The sequence below is a fragment of the Eulemur rufifrons genome, chromosome 9 (genome assembly GCF_041146395.1).
Source record: "Eulemur rufifrons isolate Redbay chromosome 9, OSU_ERuf_1, whole genome shotgun sequence".
NCBI classification, from domain to species: domain Eukaryota; kingdom Metazoa; phylum Chordata; class Mammalia; order Primates; family Lemuridae; genus Eulemur; species Eulemur rufifrons.
The window spans coordinates 18,596,380-18,610,899 of NC_090991.1; the positions used below are offsets into that span (position 1 = coordinate 18,596,380).

The window sequence follows — 14,520 nt, forward strand, 5'->3', positions numbered from 1 at the left end:
CCTAAGAGAGAGGTGGTATCATTACCTCCATTTTGCAGATGAGGAAACTGAGGCACAGTGAGATGAAGGAAGCAGCCAAGGTGCCGTAGGTTTAAGTGGCTGGGCAGAGGGCTGGGCCCCGGCAGTCTGACTGCATAGCCCTCACCTGGCCACGCTGTGTGCAACAAAGATGCTCTGACCACGTGATCCGACAGACGGGGGGATCATTGCTGCCTACTAGTCCGCAGCAGGTACCCATGAAGTGCGACCACTGCTGGGCAGACGAAAGACCTTTGCCTTGGACTGCATTGTGGCCAGGACTCTCCTGGGGATGCAGGGACACCACAAGCTGAGACTGGATGGGAGAGAAGAAACCTGGAAAAGGTCCCTTCCCGAGGGGCCTCCTCCTGGGCATAGTGGAAAAAGCACCCTCTGGGTTCAAAGCCCAGCTCCGCCCTGCGGCAGGTGTGACATCCCAGATGACTCACCCAACGCCTCTAACGGTCAGGTGCCTTAGCTACAAAATGAGCTTAGCACCACCTCTTAATAAGGTGTGGCTACAGTGTGTATGGCACATGCCTGGCACACAGTAGGTGCTTAATAAATTAGTGATCTCTCTATCTCAGCCTCTGGGACGGGCAGAGAGCAGCCTTCAGGACACAGATGGGTCACTACCACTCGACAGCTGGTTCCTTCACAATTCTTTAAGACCCAGGCATAAGACGGGAGGGAGACAGGGCTGACGAGCCACCCCAAAGATCCCAGCTTGGGTGGCAGTGTGGGAACGACCCCACCTCCATCACAGCTCGAGGCTCAAATCCCAGCTGCTACTGCGTGTCCCTTGACCAAGCCCCGTCCCCTCTCCGGGCTGAGTCTCCTCCTCTGTGAAATGTGGCCATGAGAATGCTGGCCACGCCTCTGTCACATTTATCTTTAGCACCTGCTGGGAGGCCTGGTGTGTCGAGATTTTCTGAATTGAGCGAAACTCTCTACACTGCTCCGCGTTGAGAGAACTTGATACAATGGGGCCAGGGAAGAAATTAAGCCCAATCCTCTCTGGGAAGAAAACAGTCAAGTAGAATATAAACCTCAGTGCCCTCCTTTTAAGCCTCAGGCAGCTGGACATAAGAGGTTCAGATAATTAAAAAATGGACCTAATTTCATTCATTAGGCTCATTTTAATGCCTTATCTGTGTAGGAGCAGGAGCATTAAGTCGGGCACTTGAAGCTATTTCCAAGGCAGGATTTAGACCGCCTGCAAGTAATTCCAGGGACCTCATCACAACGCCAGGGATACATACTTTGCCTGGGACAGCCATGCACACACTCCCAGCTGAAAAACCACACAGTGTCTCTCAGCATGCGTGGCTCAGGCTAAGCCACGTCAGCACGTGCCTCTGGAGCACAGAGTCCCGCCGGCCAGAGGGACAGGAGAAGGTGTGCGAGGGCTGGGGGCTGGAATGCAGGAAGCTGGTGGAGGGTACACAGAGCCCTCCACAGAGGGAAAATCACACAGGGCCGGCCCAGCAGACTGGCCTGGGATTTCCAGCAATCACTAAAGCCTCAGCGGGTTCAGACTGGCCAGACCGACCCGGATCCAGGGCTCCAGGACTGTCGGGGAGGCTCCCTCTTGGGCAGGCCCATCCCATGCTTTTTGAACATCCACGCTGGCCTGTGCGGGCTGCCCCAGAAACCCCGGGCCACACATACCCCACCCCATCGCCCGCTGCGGGAGAGGCCCCGGCCCCCAGGGAACCAGGCCAGGTTGGGCTGCGGGGAGAGGGAGGCCCCACCTACCCAGGCCCGGCACCTTTCGCAGGCAGGTGAGGGCGTACTGCAGGCGGCCGCACTCCTCGGCGCTGGCCCCGCAGCGCTGCAGCGTCTCCTTCACCTTGGCCTCGTTCATCTCCAGCAGGGCATCCAGCGTCAGCTCGCAGGGGATCTCCTGAGGGGCGCGGGAGGGACGGGGGAGAGGCGGTGAGCAGTCGGCAGACCAGGCGCCCCCTTCCCCCTCAGCCCGGCCTCCCGCTGAGTGGCAGGGGCCAGCTGCTGCCACCAGAGCCACCACGTGCCTGAGGACACAGGCAGAGAGCCCTCACCCCCACCCTCGGTGCTCCCAGGGACAGCAGCTGAAGGGACTCCGGGTGGGGAAGAAGAAAAAGCCTGAAAGGTTTTGATGACAGCATGTTGTCCCTCTTGCTTCTTTTTATTCTTCTGCAAAGAAAAATTATGAACCACGGCAATTTTTTTAGAGTGACAAGTACTTCAGACAAAGACGGCCCTTAACAATTTTGTTGTATTAGAATCAGACAAGAGAGATTTCAAATAAAATTGGCTCAACAAGGGAAGGATTAAAAAACCCTTGCCAAGCACTGCAGAGATACTTACTACCGCATTGTTTAACTGTCAAAACCTCTCGCTGGGCCCACTGGACAGCTGAAGGAAGAGGCACAGAGAGCTTGTGTCACTTGGACAAGGTCACTCATTGGGTCCTCAGGGCAAGAGGGTAGCAGGCAGCATTTTAAGGTGGCCTCTGACCCAAGTCCCCTGGTGTCACTCCTGATCATGTTACAGGACAGTAGTCCCCCCACCCCATCGATGGCTTTGCTTTCTGCAACTTCAGTTACCTGTGGTCAACTGTGGTCCAAAAATATTACGTGGAAAATTCCAGAAAGATTCCAGAAATAAACAATTCATAAGTTTTAAATTACATGCCGTTTTGAGTAGCGTGATGAAATCTCACACTGTCCTACCCAGGACATGAATCATCCCTTTGTCCAGGGTATCCGCTCCCCGCCTGTTAGTCACTTAGCCATGCTGGTTATCAGATCGACTATCGCGGTATCTCATCACCTGGGCATTTATCATCTCACATCATCACAAGAAGAAAGGTGAGCACAGTATGGTACGGTATTTTGAGAGAGAGAGACCATATTCACCTGACTCTTATTACAGTATATCATAATTGTTATTTTATTATTGGTTGTTATTAATCTCTTACTGTGCCTAATTTATAAACTCTACCAGAGGTACGTATAGGAAAAAACATAGCGTATATAGGGTTTGGTACTATTTGTGGTTTCAGGCGTTCATTGTGGGTCTTGGAACATACCCCCTGAGGACAAGGGGTGACCGCTGCATATGGCAAAAGGGAAATTGTCCGTGTAGGCTCGATCGAATCACGAGCCCTTTAAACGCAAAGGGTTTTCTCTGGCTGGCAGCAGAGAAGTCTTTGGAGGCTGGTAGCATGACAAGGACTCTGCAGACTTTGAAGACGGAGGGGGCCACACAAGAAGGAATCCAGGTAGCCTCTAGGAGAGAGAGTGGCCCCCAGCCGACAGGAAGTAGGGACCTAAGACCTACAGCCACAAAGAACTGGATCCTCCAAAAACCTGAATGAACTTGGAAGTGGATTCTTCCCCAAAGTGTCCAGGTAAGAGGCTGCCCTGGCCCACGCTGGCCACAGCCTTGTGAGATCCTAGGTGGCGATGCTAGCAGAGTCCACCTGCATTCCTCTGCTCCGTCTTCCACCTACAGAGCTGTGAGCTCATAAATGGGGGGTGTTCTAAACTGCTAAATTTGTGGCACAATAGAAACTAACACAAGAGCAAACATTTGAATCAAGGCCTAGCTGGCTTCAAAGCTCGTGCCCTTCCCTCTCGTCAAGGAGGGAGGGAACCCCTCCAGCGCTGACTACTTTGAGCCACATGTGACACCAAGCCTGGAACAGATACGAAGACCAACGGGACATGTCCCTGGCCTTAGGTGGCTTGCAGCCCAGTGGGAGGTGACAATATGAAAACAAGTGATTACAATGCAATAATATGGGCTAGAAGAGAGAGGATTCAGAGAGCCACTGGACCAAATCAGGCCTTTTTTTTTTTTTTCCTTTTTTACTCCTTTTTATATTTCCCAGATTTTCTATAACAGGGAAGGCCAGACATCCCACACCTTTGTGAGTCCTACAAACCTCACAGTTCTTGAGAATCTAAGCGGATTTTCAACGATTTTTAGCGAGTTGTGTCCAACATTCACACGCTGCAAATCTCTGACTCAAGTGTAAAACCTGGGCCTGGTGAAGACACTGGCCGTGCGTCCTGGGGCAGGGGGCCAGCCCACGCCCCTCTCACACCACCATGTCAGCATGTTCTTCAACCTCCAGGGCCAAGGGCAAGAATCCCCTCACTGTTTAGAAGGATTCATAAAAAAATAAAAACAGACGTGTAACAGTACCAAGAAGCTCATCACTGGTTGGCCAGACCGTCGGTCGTCAGGAATCCTTCCAGATGATAAACTAAAGCATCACAGGAAACCACTGATTAGAACAGTACCGGAGAGGCTGATTAGATACATGGTCCCACGCAGAAGCTTTTATGCAGTCAATGTATCTTCATCGAAAAACAGTTCTGACATCTTTTCTCTCATTTTACTAAGAAAAGCAACTTGCCAATATTGTCAGGGCAAGAACAAAAGTGACCTTCACCTTAACACAATTGCACAAAGCAAGCCTCCACCTTTTCTCTGGCTAGGGCTCTTCAGTTTGTCACTCCCCACCCTGCACACACACAGGGTCCTGCACATTTTCCCAAGGCTGTCATGACTCAGCAGTTTTCCCAATTTTCCCCCAGGCTGTGATGACTCAGCAGTTTCCCCACATTTCCCCCCCCCCCCCAAGGCTGTGATGACTCAGTGGTTTTCCCTGAAGACATGAGATCTGTTTGATGGTGGCCAGAAGGGAGCCAGGCCTCGGAAACCCAACTCCCAACCCAACTATCATGCAGATAGGGATCGTTGTCTGTCTTTCTTTTCTTTCTTCTCCCTTCACCTACACCAAGTAAAACATCATAACTACACCATTATTACAAACTATTAATATTTGCCAGTGTAATATGCCCAGTGCTATACATATCTCCACGCTAAACATTCAGCAAGTCGATGCGTTAAGCCCATTTTTCTGAGGTTCAGGGACCTCACTCGACAGGGCCTAATAAGTGGCTGGGCCAGAACCGAAGCCCAGATGTGCTGATTGGAAGCTCCTTCAATCGCTCCAGTGGCAAAGCCTTGGGACGCAGCAGCTACCTTTTAGGGGAGATTATTTTTCCAAAGTAAATGAATTTCTACCTATTTTCTGAAAAATCTATAAAAGAGAATGTTCTTTGTTCTTTAAGCAAGTGAAGTAATACCCTTAAAAAGAGACAGAATATGTTCAAATCCATTCCCTTAAAAAAATGACAAAAAGAGAAAAGATATTCCGCCATAGCTTCAAATTAGCTGGAAAGCATCCCTCGCTTCCGAGGCTTCGGGGATCCATCCACCCTACTCCAATAAGGTAGGGGGCCATCTTTCCTTTCCCTCCTTGCCTCCCCTTCATGCTCCAATTCAAACCAGCACTAAGGGGTTGGCAAGACCAAACTGGGGTGCAGGCTGGGGTGCTGGGACAAGGGAGTCGGTCTAGGGTCCCTTAAACTAGAGTTGCCCTGCCTCTCCCCGGACAAGCAACTTAACCTTCCAGCCTTTGCTTTCCAGGCTGTGAACCATGCATTTCCACAGCAATGAAATTAGAGTGCTTAGCACACCATCCAGCACCAAAGATTATGACCATTATTTCTGAGCAACTGTCCCTCCCACCGTCTAATCCCTCCTCCCTGCAGGGCTGGATTACTGAACTGGGGCAGGGACCACTGCGGTCTACTTAGAAGCTGCGGTCAGTGCAGCCATCCACTAGTCAGTCCGCAGGCAGGCTACCTGGTAAGAGGGTCTCAAACACAAAGCCTCAGGCCCAAGCCCTGGGAGGAGACAAGATCAGCAGGGACAGGCCCCCTCGATCTATCTTTTGAGGGAGCTACAGGTGCTAGAAACACTTCGCTTGTCTTTTTACTGGACAAGAAACTCAACAGCAGCAATGGCGATGCTAATCAGAAACCCACCCTCTGCCCTTGTTCAGTGTTGGGGGATGAGGGTGGCGGGGTAGGCTATGGAGGGACGCCAGACGTTCTGGTTTTTTTTTTTTTTTTTTTTGAGACAGAGTCTCACTCTGTTGCCCGGGCTAGAGTGCCGTGGCGTCAGTCTAGCTCACAGCAGCCTCAAACTCCTGGGCTCAAGCAATCCTCCTGCCTCCGCCTCCTGAATAGCTGGGACTATAGGCATGCGCCACCGTGCCCAGCTAATTTTTTCTATATATATTTTTAGCCGTCCAAATCATTTTCTATTATTTTTTTTTTTTTTAGTAGAGACGGGGTCTCGCTCTTGCTCAGGCTGGTCTCAAACTCCTGACCTCGAGCGATCCTCCTGCCTCGGCCTCCCAGAGTGCTAGGATTACAGGTGTGAGCCACCGCACCCGGCCCAGACATTCTGGTTTTAAAGAAATCTGAATTTTTATTTTTAAATGACTGGTTTTTACAAGGTGGCAACAAATTCAAGTCTGTGCAGACAAAACAAATCATGTCCATGGGTAACATAGAGCCCCCAGGACCAAGCATGGCGACCTTATAGGAAGAATCGGATGTCTATTAAAGGTGGATCAGATCAATAACTTCCAAAGCTTCATTTCTGCAGGGAAATGGGGAGGGCTGGTGGCCCAGCAGCAAGTACTCCAGATGGCCAGGCCTTCTCAGCGAGGCCTGGAAACAGAGTGCCTGGCTCAGACTCCTACAAACGACTTTGGGACCCAAAGTGAATTAAATCAAGAAGGGAAGTGCAGGAGGCAGGCATGCTCTTGACTGGGCCTCCAACTCAACAAGTCTGCCCAGCAGGCCTTGTGGCTGTGCAGGCCCTTGGCAGTGGCCCTGGTATCTCCTGCTATCGTGACTCAACAACACCCCAAAGCAAATTGGCACCCCCAGACCTCGCACACGGATATGGCTCACCCACCCACAGGGACGGGCATAGCCCATTATTCAAACCAGAGGAAATCAGTTGCAACAAATTAGGGAATCATTTTTGCCACCGGATGAAGGTGAACTCACAGGTAAAGCCGCTCTGAAACCTTCTCAGGCCTGGGAGGCTCCAATGGCCCAGGAGGGCATCCCACGTGCCTGGTGCCACACGGAAGATGTTAAGTTGTCCCAAAGCCAAAGTCCCTCTCTCTGCCATCCCCTGAGGTTCTGGAGAAGAGATGAAGGCTGGGAGTCCGTACTGCCTTCAGGAAAATTACTGCCCACCCCAGCTGCTGTCTAAAGAAGAAAATGCAGAACCAGAAACCAAGGGAAAACGCGGACACCCAGACCATCCTGGGAGATGGCCGGGCCTGCCTCGGACAAGCCTCGGGGTTAGCCAGGGAGCACATGAGCGGGTCCTGCCAGAGCACACTGGCTCCCTGCCTCTGTATTAATACGTTTTCCAGTAGATGACACTAAGTTATTCTTTCTGATAATGATTAGAGAGCACGACCGGTTGAGCACTGAGGTCACGCCAGTCTGTGACAATTCAGCCATGTCATTAGCAGGAAGCTGCTGGTCTCCATTCTCTACAGTGGAAGGTGGGGAAGGGTTTGGTCACACGCGGCTGCCCCCTCCCCTCGGCAGCTGGCGTCACAGGCCACGCTGGGTAAGCCGGCAGCTCAGGCCAGCTGGGTATCAGATGGCGTCCTGGGACTTACCAGCAGCCACGGGGCTGCCGGGGGATATACTTAGAAACCTGTGCTGGCGGACACTGAGCCGCCACACTCATTGGGGGCCAGTCAGGTGGACGGAGGAATGCCAGGGGCGTCACCGCCTGTGTGTGGGCCACATACACAAACATGGTGCAGTTCAAGCCAGAATTTGGGGTGAATGTCAGGTTGACGGAAGACCAAGAAGCAAACTGACGCTTTGTGTTTCTGTTTAGTGTTTTAGTCCTAGAGCATATGACAGTAAAGGAGGGCTGCTGCCTCAGTCACCTGTAGAGCCTGGACCCCCGGTGCGTGCAGGAGGTGGTGTGTCCCCCAGCCTCCCGGGCTGTGGAGCAACAAAAGGGCCAGGATGCTTAGCCACAGACACTTCTCTGGGAACTGGTTACTCGGGAGAGGCCAGGGGGACTCCTAGAGCCCTGTGGGGGTGGTGCAGGCCCCTACACATCCCTCTGCAGCGGTGGGGGGTGGGAGGAGAGGGGGAGGAGTAAGTGGGGGAGGGTTTCTATGGCAGCCCAGGATGGGAGCCATGTGCCTCGCATTGGCAGGGGAGCACCTGACAGATGTTCCTCCTGCCGGCCCCCCGCCGCTGGGCTGCGGGAGAGGGAGGAGTGAGACTATCATAATAGTCAGATATTCTGGGAGGCAAAGGGGGCGCTGAAGCAGCAAGGGCCTGGGCCAGGCAGCAGCCTCCAGGGGTCTCCACGAGAGCAGCAGAAAGTTTGGGGATAATGGTCTTGTCTGGGGGCCAGTTCTGGGCCCAGCCTCTTCACTGTCACACCCTGGGAAACAAGGACAGCAAAGCCCCCTCCTGAGAGAAGTCAGCTGCTTCCTCGAGGGCAAACCTCAGCTTCTAGACACCACTTCCCAGGCGGCCAGCACAGCGAAGGAAACAGCCAGACTTGGTCCTTGCAACCCCCTTGACCCTGGACAAGGCCCTGCCTTTCTCCGAGCTTCGGTTTTCTCATTTATAAAGTAAGTGGCTTTGGCTAGATCAGATCAGTAGCTCTCAACCCTGGCTGTGCCCTGGAATTACCCGGGGGATTTTAAAAAAGAATCGAGATGCCCAGACCCCACCTCAGACCAGCAGAATCAGAATTACATGGGGTGGGGACCTCGAGGGCACAAAGGCTTGGCACCTGAAGTCTGGCCAAAGTAGCCCGGGGCAGCAAGGGACTGAGGACGCCTGGTTCAGGAGGCAGATGTGGCCACGGTGGAGCTGTGCTCTGGGGATTGTCTTCCTCTCCCTGTCCTCTCAGGAGGCCACATTCCTTCAGTGTGACCAGCCTAGCCCATGCTCACAGATGTCCCAGGAGATGTCCCCTCCTGTGCACCAGTGCCTGCCTCCCTCCCCACAAGGTAGGTGGGAGCTCACAGTGGGGAGCTGGGCTGAAAACATTCAGGGACCGCCTGCCTCTGGCCCAGGCACTGGCATGGCAAGGTGCAGGGGTGGAGGAGGAGGGATACAGGTCAAAGGTGGGGAGGAGATGGGAGGGGATCGAGAAAGGGTAAGTGATGAGCACCTACTATGCACAACCTAGGCACCAGGCACCCTGCTGGAATGAACTACAGAGGATGGCACATGCGAGCCCCGTAACATCCTGCAATGGGTAATAAGGCTCAGAGAGGGTGGGGAACTTGCTCAAGGCCACACAGCATGATGGGCGAGACTGGGGCATGGCTGTCTCTACCCACTGCCAGCCAGCCAGCCCTGCCCGCTCTGGTGCCCACTGCCTTGCTCTATGAAGTGAGCGCCTTTTCCCAGGGCAGAGTTTATTTGCAGCCACCGGCATCACAGGTCACATCTGACTTTCTTGACCCTACCTTCCTCCACCCCCCCAATCCAGTCAGGGTGAGCTCTGGTAGTGGGATCATAGTTCAGAACCCCCAATCTGGTGGGTCATTCAGCCACTCAACAAACACACACCAGCTAAGTAGGGCTCTACCTCCTGCTGGCCCTGGGCCTCACTGCTTCTGCTGCTGCGTCCTCTCCCATCCAACTCCCAGCACACAGGCGGCAGGGACACCGAGGAGAGGCTTTCGAGCAGGCCCACATCTGCCATGGAGGCAGCCTGCATTTTGTCATTTTTCTCTGTGTCATCAACACACATTTCTAAAATCGCTGCTCCCGGCTGCTGTCTGAAAATGGCCTGACATGTCCTGCACTAAGGGAACACACATGTACCCCAGCTTCAGCAACTTGCGTTTCCCGAAACACATGCTACTCCCAAAATGGAGAGAGGAGATGGGTAGGCGTCTACAGAGTAGGTTTCCCTACACCCAGGATGTTTGCTGACTGTGAAATTTAAAAAAAAAAATTTAAATAAACACTATTATCCATAAGACCCCACACTAAAACTTGAGCCAAAAATGGAATACGCTAAAATAGTCCAGGCGCCGTGGCTCACGCCTGTAATCCTAGCACTTTGGGAGGCTGAGACGGGAGGACTGCTTGAGGCCAGGAGTTTGAGACCAGCCTGAAGAGCAAGACCTCATCTCCACAAAAAATTTAAAAAATTAGCCAGGTGTGATAGTGTATGTCTCCAGCTACTCGGGAGGCTGAGCCAGGATCACTTGAGCCCAGGAATTTGAGAGTGCAGAGAGGTATGATCACGCCACTATACTCCAGCCCAGGCAAAAGAGCAAGACCCTGTCTCAAAAAAAAAGGGGGGGGGGGAATATATTAAATTTTTAAAAGAACATTCAAAAGGAAGACTGGGGTCAGGGTAGGACAAGGGAAAAGGGAAGCTTTGCCAGCAGCCAAAGAGCTGCATTAACCCTTGGGTGACACCTGGCTTCTGGGGAACCAGCAAATGGGAAAGCCACCCCCCAAACAAAACAGAGCCATGTGGAAGGGCCTTTCCCCCATTCCCCAGGGCCGCAGCTAGGTGAGGGGGCTGCAGAGGAGGATGAGCACACGATGTGCCATCCCAACAGGGACACTTCTCCTTTAAGGAACGGCAGAGCTGTGACAACAGACCTAAACTGGGACAGTCCCTGGCAAGCTGCAATGCTGGTAATCCTATGCAGAGGGTGCAGGGAACCAGATCTGGCTTGAATTATATCTCCATGTGTGGGACCCTGGCCCTCCCAGGGGCCAAGGCACAGACAGACATAAACGGGGCTCTTGGGTGTGGCCACATCTCCAGCATCTTCCCTGCCTGTTGGTCCCCAGCGTCTCCGGCTTTCAGTTCTCCCCTGCTCAGGTGCACCATGAAGAAGAGAAATGTCAGACAAGTTCCCTCCTCCTGCTTCCGTCTCCTCTACGTGCATGGGGTGAGACCACTGCACCAGAGCACGCCCAGGGTGTCAACCAGGCCTCTGCACACCAGCCTCGGTGCCTGGTGGGTCCCCAGGAGGGCCAGGAGCCAAATCACAGACCCTCCGCCCCCAACCAGAGGGACACATCCCAGTGTCCAGCACGTGGGTAGTCTGCTTGTCTGTCCAGGTGGGGGATGAGCCGGGCTGCAGGGAGCGAGCCCGGAGCTGGAGACCTGAGCACCAGGCTCCTCTGCCTGCGGACAAGGGCTGCATTGTTTCAGTCACCCCTCGGGAGTGCAGCCAGGAGACAGAGATCTCTCAGGAGATGCTGGCAGGAGGCAGCCCCTCTCGGTAGTTTTCCAGAAACCCAGAAAACAGCTCCTGCCACACTTCAGCAAGGGGCCTCGACAGAGCCCCTGAGCAGATGGCCAGGACCCAAGCTGGGGGACCATCACCACAGCCAGCAGGTTCCGAGGGCACGAAAGGGGCCAGCAGACACTCAAGAAGTCAGGGAGAAACCATTTCTCTGCCAAGGTCAAAGGCAGACTTTAGAGGGACCTTAGGGACAATCTAGTCCAACATTCATTTTAGAGAAGAGGAAACCAAGGCCCAGAGAAAGGAGGGGACCCGCCTGGGTCACCCAAAGCAATAGTGCCAGGACCAGGTGTCCAGACACCCCTGCCAGTAACCACCACCAGGATATACGTGCCTCTGGAAGAGCTCACCAGTCTCCACGGTGGACATTCCCTGCCCTGATGTAAAGGTGTCATTCCTTCTAGGTTTTCTGAGCTGGTCCACGGAGGGAGCCAAGGGGAGGATTCCCCAAGGTCTGCGCTGAGAATAGCCTCCCTCTGCCCGAGGGACGCCAAACCACGTGCTCGCCTCCTGCACCCAGAGCCCTACGCGCCAAGGATTGGGGTTCCGGGCTCATGGCCTCACCTGGAGCCTGGCAAATCCCTAACGTCTTGGATTAGAAGATGGCGGCACATAAAACTCAAGTCTGTGTTCTTGTCTGCCCCTACCCACCCCCACTTTGGTGACAGTGCCCACTTTTCTTCTTTCTGAAAGGAAGAAGAACACCCACATCACCAGCTACACCCAAACATCCAGGTTCTCAGACAGGGCCTAAGAGCCACTTGGGGTTGTGGCATGTTGATTCTTACTCAGCTTCTCGCCATACTTCCTCTTTTCACAACCAGTCTCATCATAAAAATAACAAGCACTGGTACCACCGCCGCTCGGTAAGTGGCCTGGGCACAACTGCTTGGTGACTAAGGAGCTGAGGCTCGGAGACACTAAGGTACTCACGTTAAGACACAGCAAGTAAGTAACGGGACCTGGATGGACCCTGGTCCCGCGGCACTCCAAAGTTAGCATCTCTACACCACTCCAAAGTTAGTGTCTCTACACGGACAGGCCTCCCCGGCCTTGCTGGCTACAAGTACGGAGAGGCAAGGCTGGGGCAGCCCACACATCTTGGGGTTCTGAGCTCCCTGCCAAAGCTGCAAGCTCAAAAGCAGTGTGTGTCCTGTTCAAACCGTAAGTATGAAAGGACCGAACACCATTCCCTAGCAGGGTGGGGAGGATCCATTTCAGGGAGGGTCTGTCCCCAGCCACTTTATCACAAGAAAGACAGGAATGGAATCAGGAAACGGAGGCATCTCTACCCCAACATGCAGACTTTTCCACGCGTGCTCTACAGCCAGTTAGCAAAGCAAGGACCCGGAGCCCAGCCACACGCAGCCACTCTAGGGGGTCGTGGAAAGGCCTCCTGGGCCCGGGCCTACCTCGCAACCCTCCGGCCCAGGCTGGCTCAGGCCTGGGGCTTCTCGCAGCATCACAGGTGGTGGGGCCTCCGTGCCCCTGGGTGCCTTAGCCGTCACCCAGCTCCACAGGCAATGCATGGTGAGGGGGCCCGAGCCCAGGGTCCCCGGCAGCCCCAGCCCCCAGTGCAGTGTCCCGGGCAGAGGGGTTTGTTTTCATGACTGTAGTGAGCAGCCACTGCAGCCAAAAATAGTTTGTGCCTGGGAGCTGGGGAGTCAGCACATACCTCCCGGAGCAGGTGCCGGGTATGACACACACAGGTTCTGGCAGGCCTCGCAGCGGGGGGCTGGGGACCTGGCGCCCAGGACACCAGGCCACAGAGAGGTTTCCCCTGCCTTAGCACCTCCCTCCAAAAAGCAAGATCTGAGTCAATCAGGAGCACGGTCGTCTCCCTCCTCCCAGTGCATCATCTGGGAGAACCCTCGCCACGAACTCCGCCTGCCCCCAGCCCCCTGCAGCCTCTCACACTCTCGAACCCACAGGGAGAGCCCCCACGCCGCAGCACGTGCCCTGGACGGCACACAAGACAGCAGTTCAGAAGGATGCTCGGCTGTCAAAACTCCTAGAAGTAAACTCCAGAAACCGTGAACGTGAGTATACGTGAAAGGAAAAATAAATGCAAAAAAGGTTAAGTGCTGACTATCGGGCTGGCAGGGTTCTGCAGGGATTCTATTTTCTTTTTCAAGTTTTTCTGTATTTTTTAATTTTCCTACAATGGACATTTGTAATTAGATTTAGAAAATGTTGCTTTAAAATAATAATAAATAAAAATAATAAAATAAAAAAGGAAAGATGGCCAGAGATGCACAACATTGTCCTATCTAGGAAAACAAGAAACAGAGAGAATGAATGAATGAGAGAATTGCATGAGCCAGCTTTGGAGCCAGACTTCCTGGATATGAATCCGGACTCCACCACATACCATCTAGGTCAGCAGTCCCCAACCTTTTGGGCACCAGGGACCACTATGGAAGACAATTTTTCTGCAGACCAGGGTGGGGGGGCGGGGGAGAGACAGAGCTCAGGCAGTGGCGTGAGTCATGGGGAGTGGCTATAAACACAGATGACGCTTCACTTGCCTGCTGGCCGCTGCTCACCTCCTGCTGTGTGGCAGATCTAGGTGACTTCAGGTAAGTGACAAAGTCACTTAGTTTCTCTATCTATATTATATACCGAGGATGAAAGCATTGGGTCCTCATAACCACTCCATGTACAGCTCACAGCTCAGTTCCAGGCACCCTGGGAGTGCTCACTAAATAACTGTAGCATAAATTCGTGAATAAACTACATTTAAAAAAAAAAGAAGAAGAAGAAAAGCCCAACACACAAAGATGGCTGACTGGAAGAAAATATACCAAAATGTTTGCACTGTTTCCTTTGGGTAGTAAGATTATGGTGTAAGCCATGAATAAATGGTAGCTATTATTGTTTTCTGTAATGTCTAAACTTTTCACATTTTGAAAATGAACATATGGGCTGGGTGTGGTGGCTCACACCTGTAATCCCAACACTCCGGGAGGCTGAGGCTGGAAGATTACTTGAGCCCAGGAGTTTTAGGTTGCAGTGAGCTACGATGACGCCACTGCACTCTAACCCTGGTGACAGAGTGAGACACTGTCAGGAAGGAAGGAAGGAAGAAAGAGGAACATATGTATAAATTATTGGATATTAAGAAAAAAACCTAAAAAGCCAAGAACCAACAATTGTCTCTGAATAGGATTATGGGTGATTTTTATTTTCTTTGCTTTCTTGTATTTTCTAAAATGAACATTTAAGGCCGGGCGCGGTGGCTCACGCCTGTAATCCTAGCACTCTGGGAGGCCGAGGCAGGTGGATCTCTCGAGGTCAGG

At 53.0% G+C, this 14,520-nt stretch overlaps 1 protein-coding gene across 2 annotated transcripts in view; it reads right to left on the bottom strand.

Moving 5' to 3' along the window:
- KSR1 (kinase suppressor of ras 1) overlaps positions 1 to 14,520 on the bottom strand; it is a 152,683-nt gene that overhangs the window by 42,969 nt on the left and 95,194 nt on the right. For both annotated transcript variants that reach the window (XM_069482254.1, XM_069482252.1), the window contains exon 3: positions 1,777 to 1,924. In XM_069482254.1, coding sequence (XP_069338355.1) covers positions 1,777 to 1,924 — 148 coding nt within the window. The remainder of the gene's footprint in view (positions 1 to 1,776; positions 1,925 to 14,520) is intronic.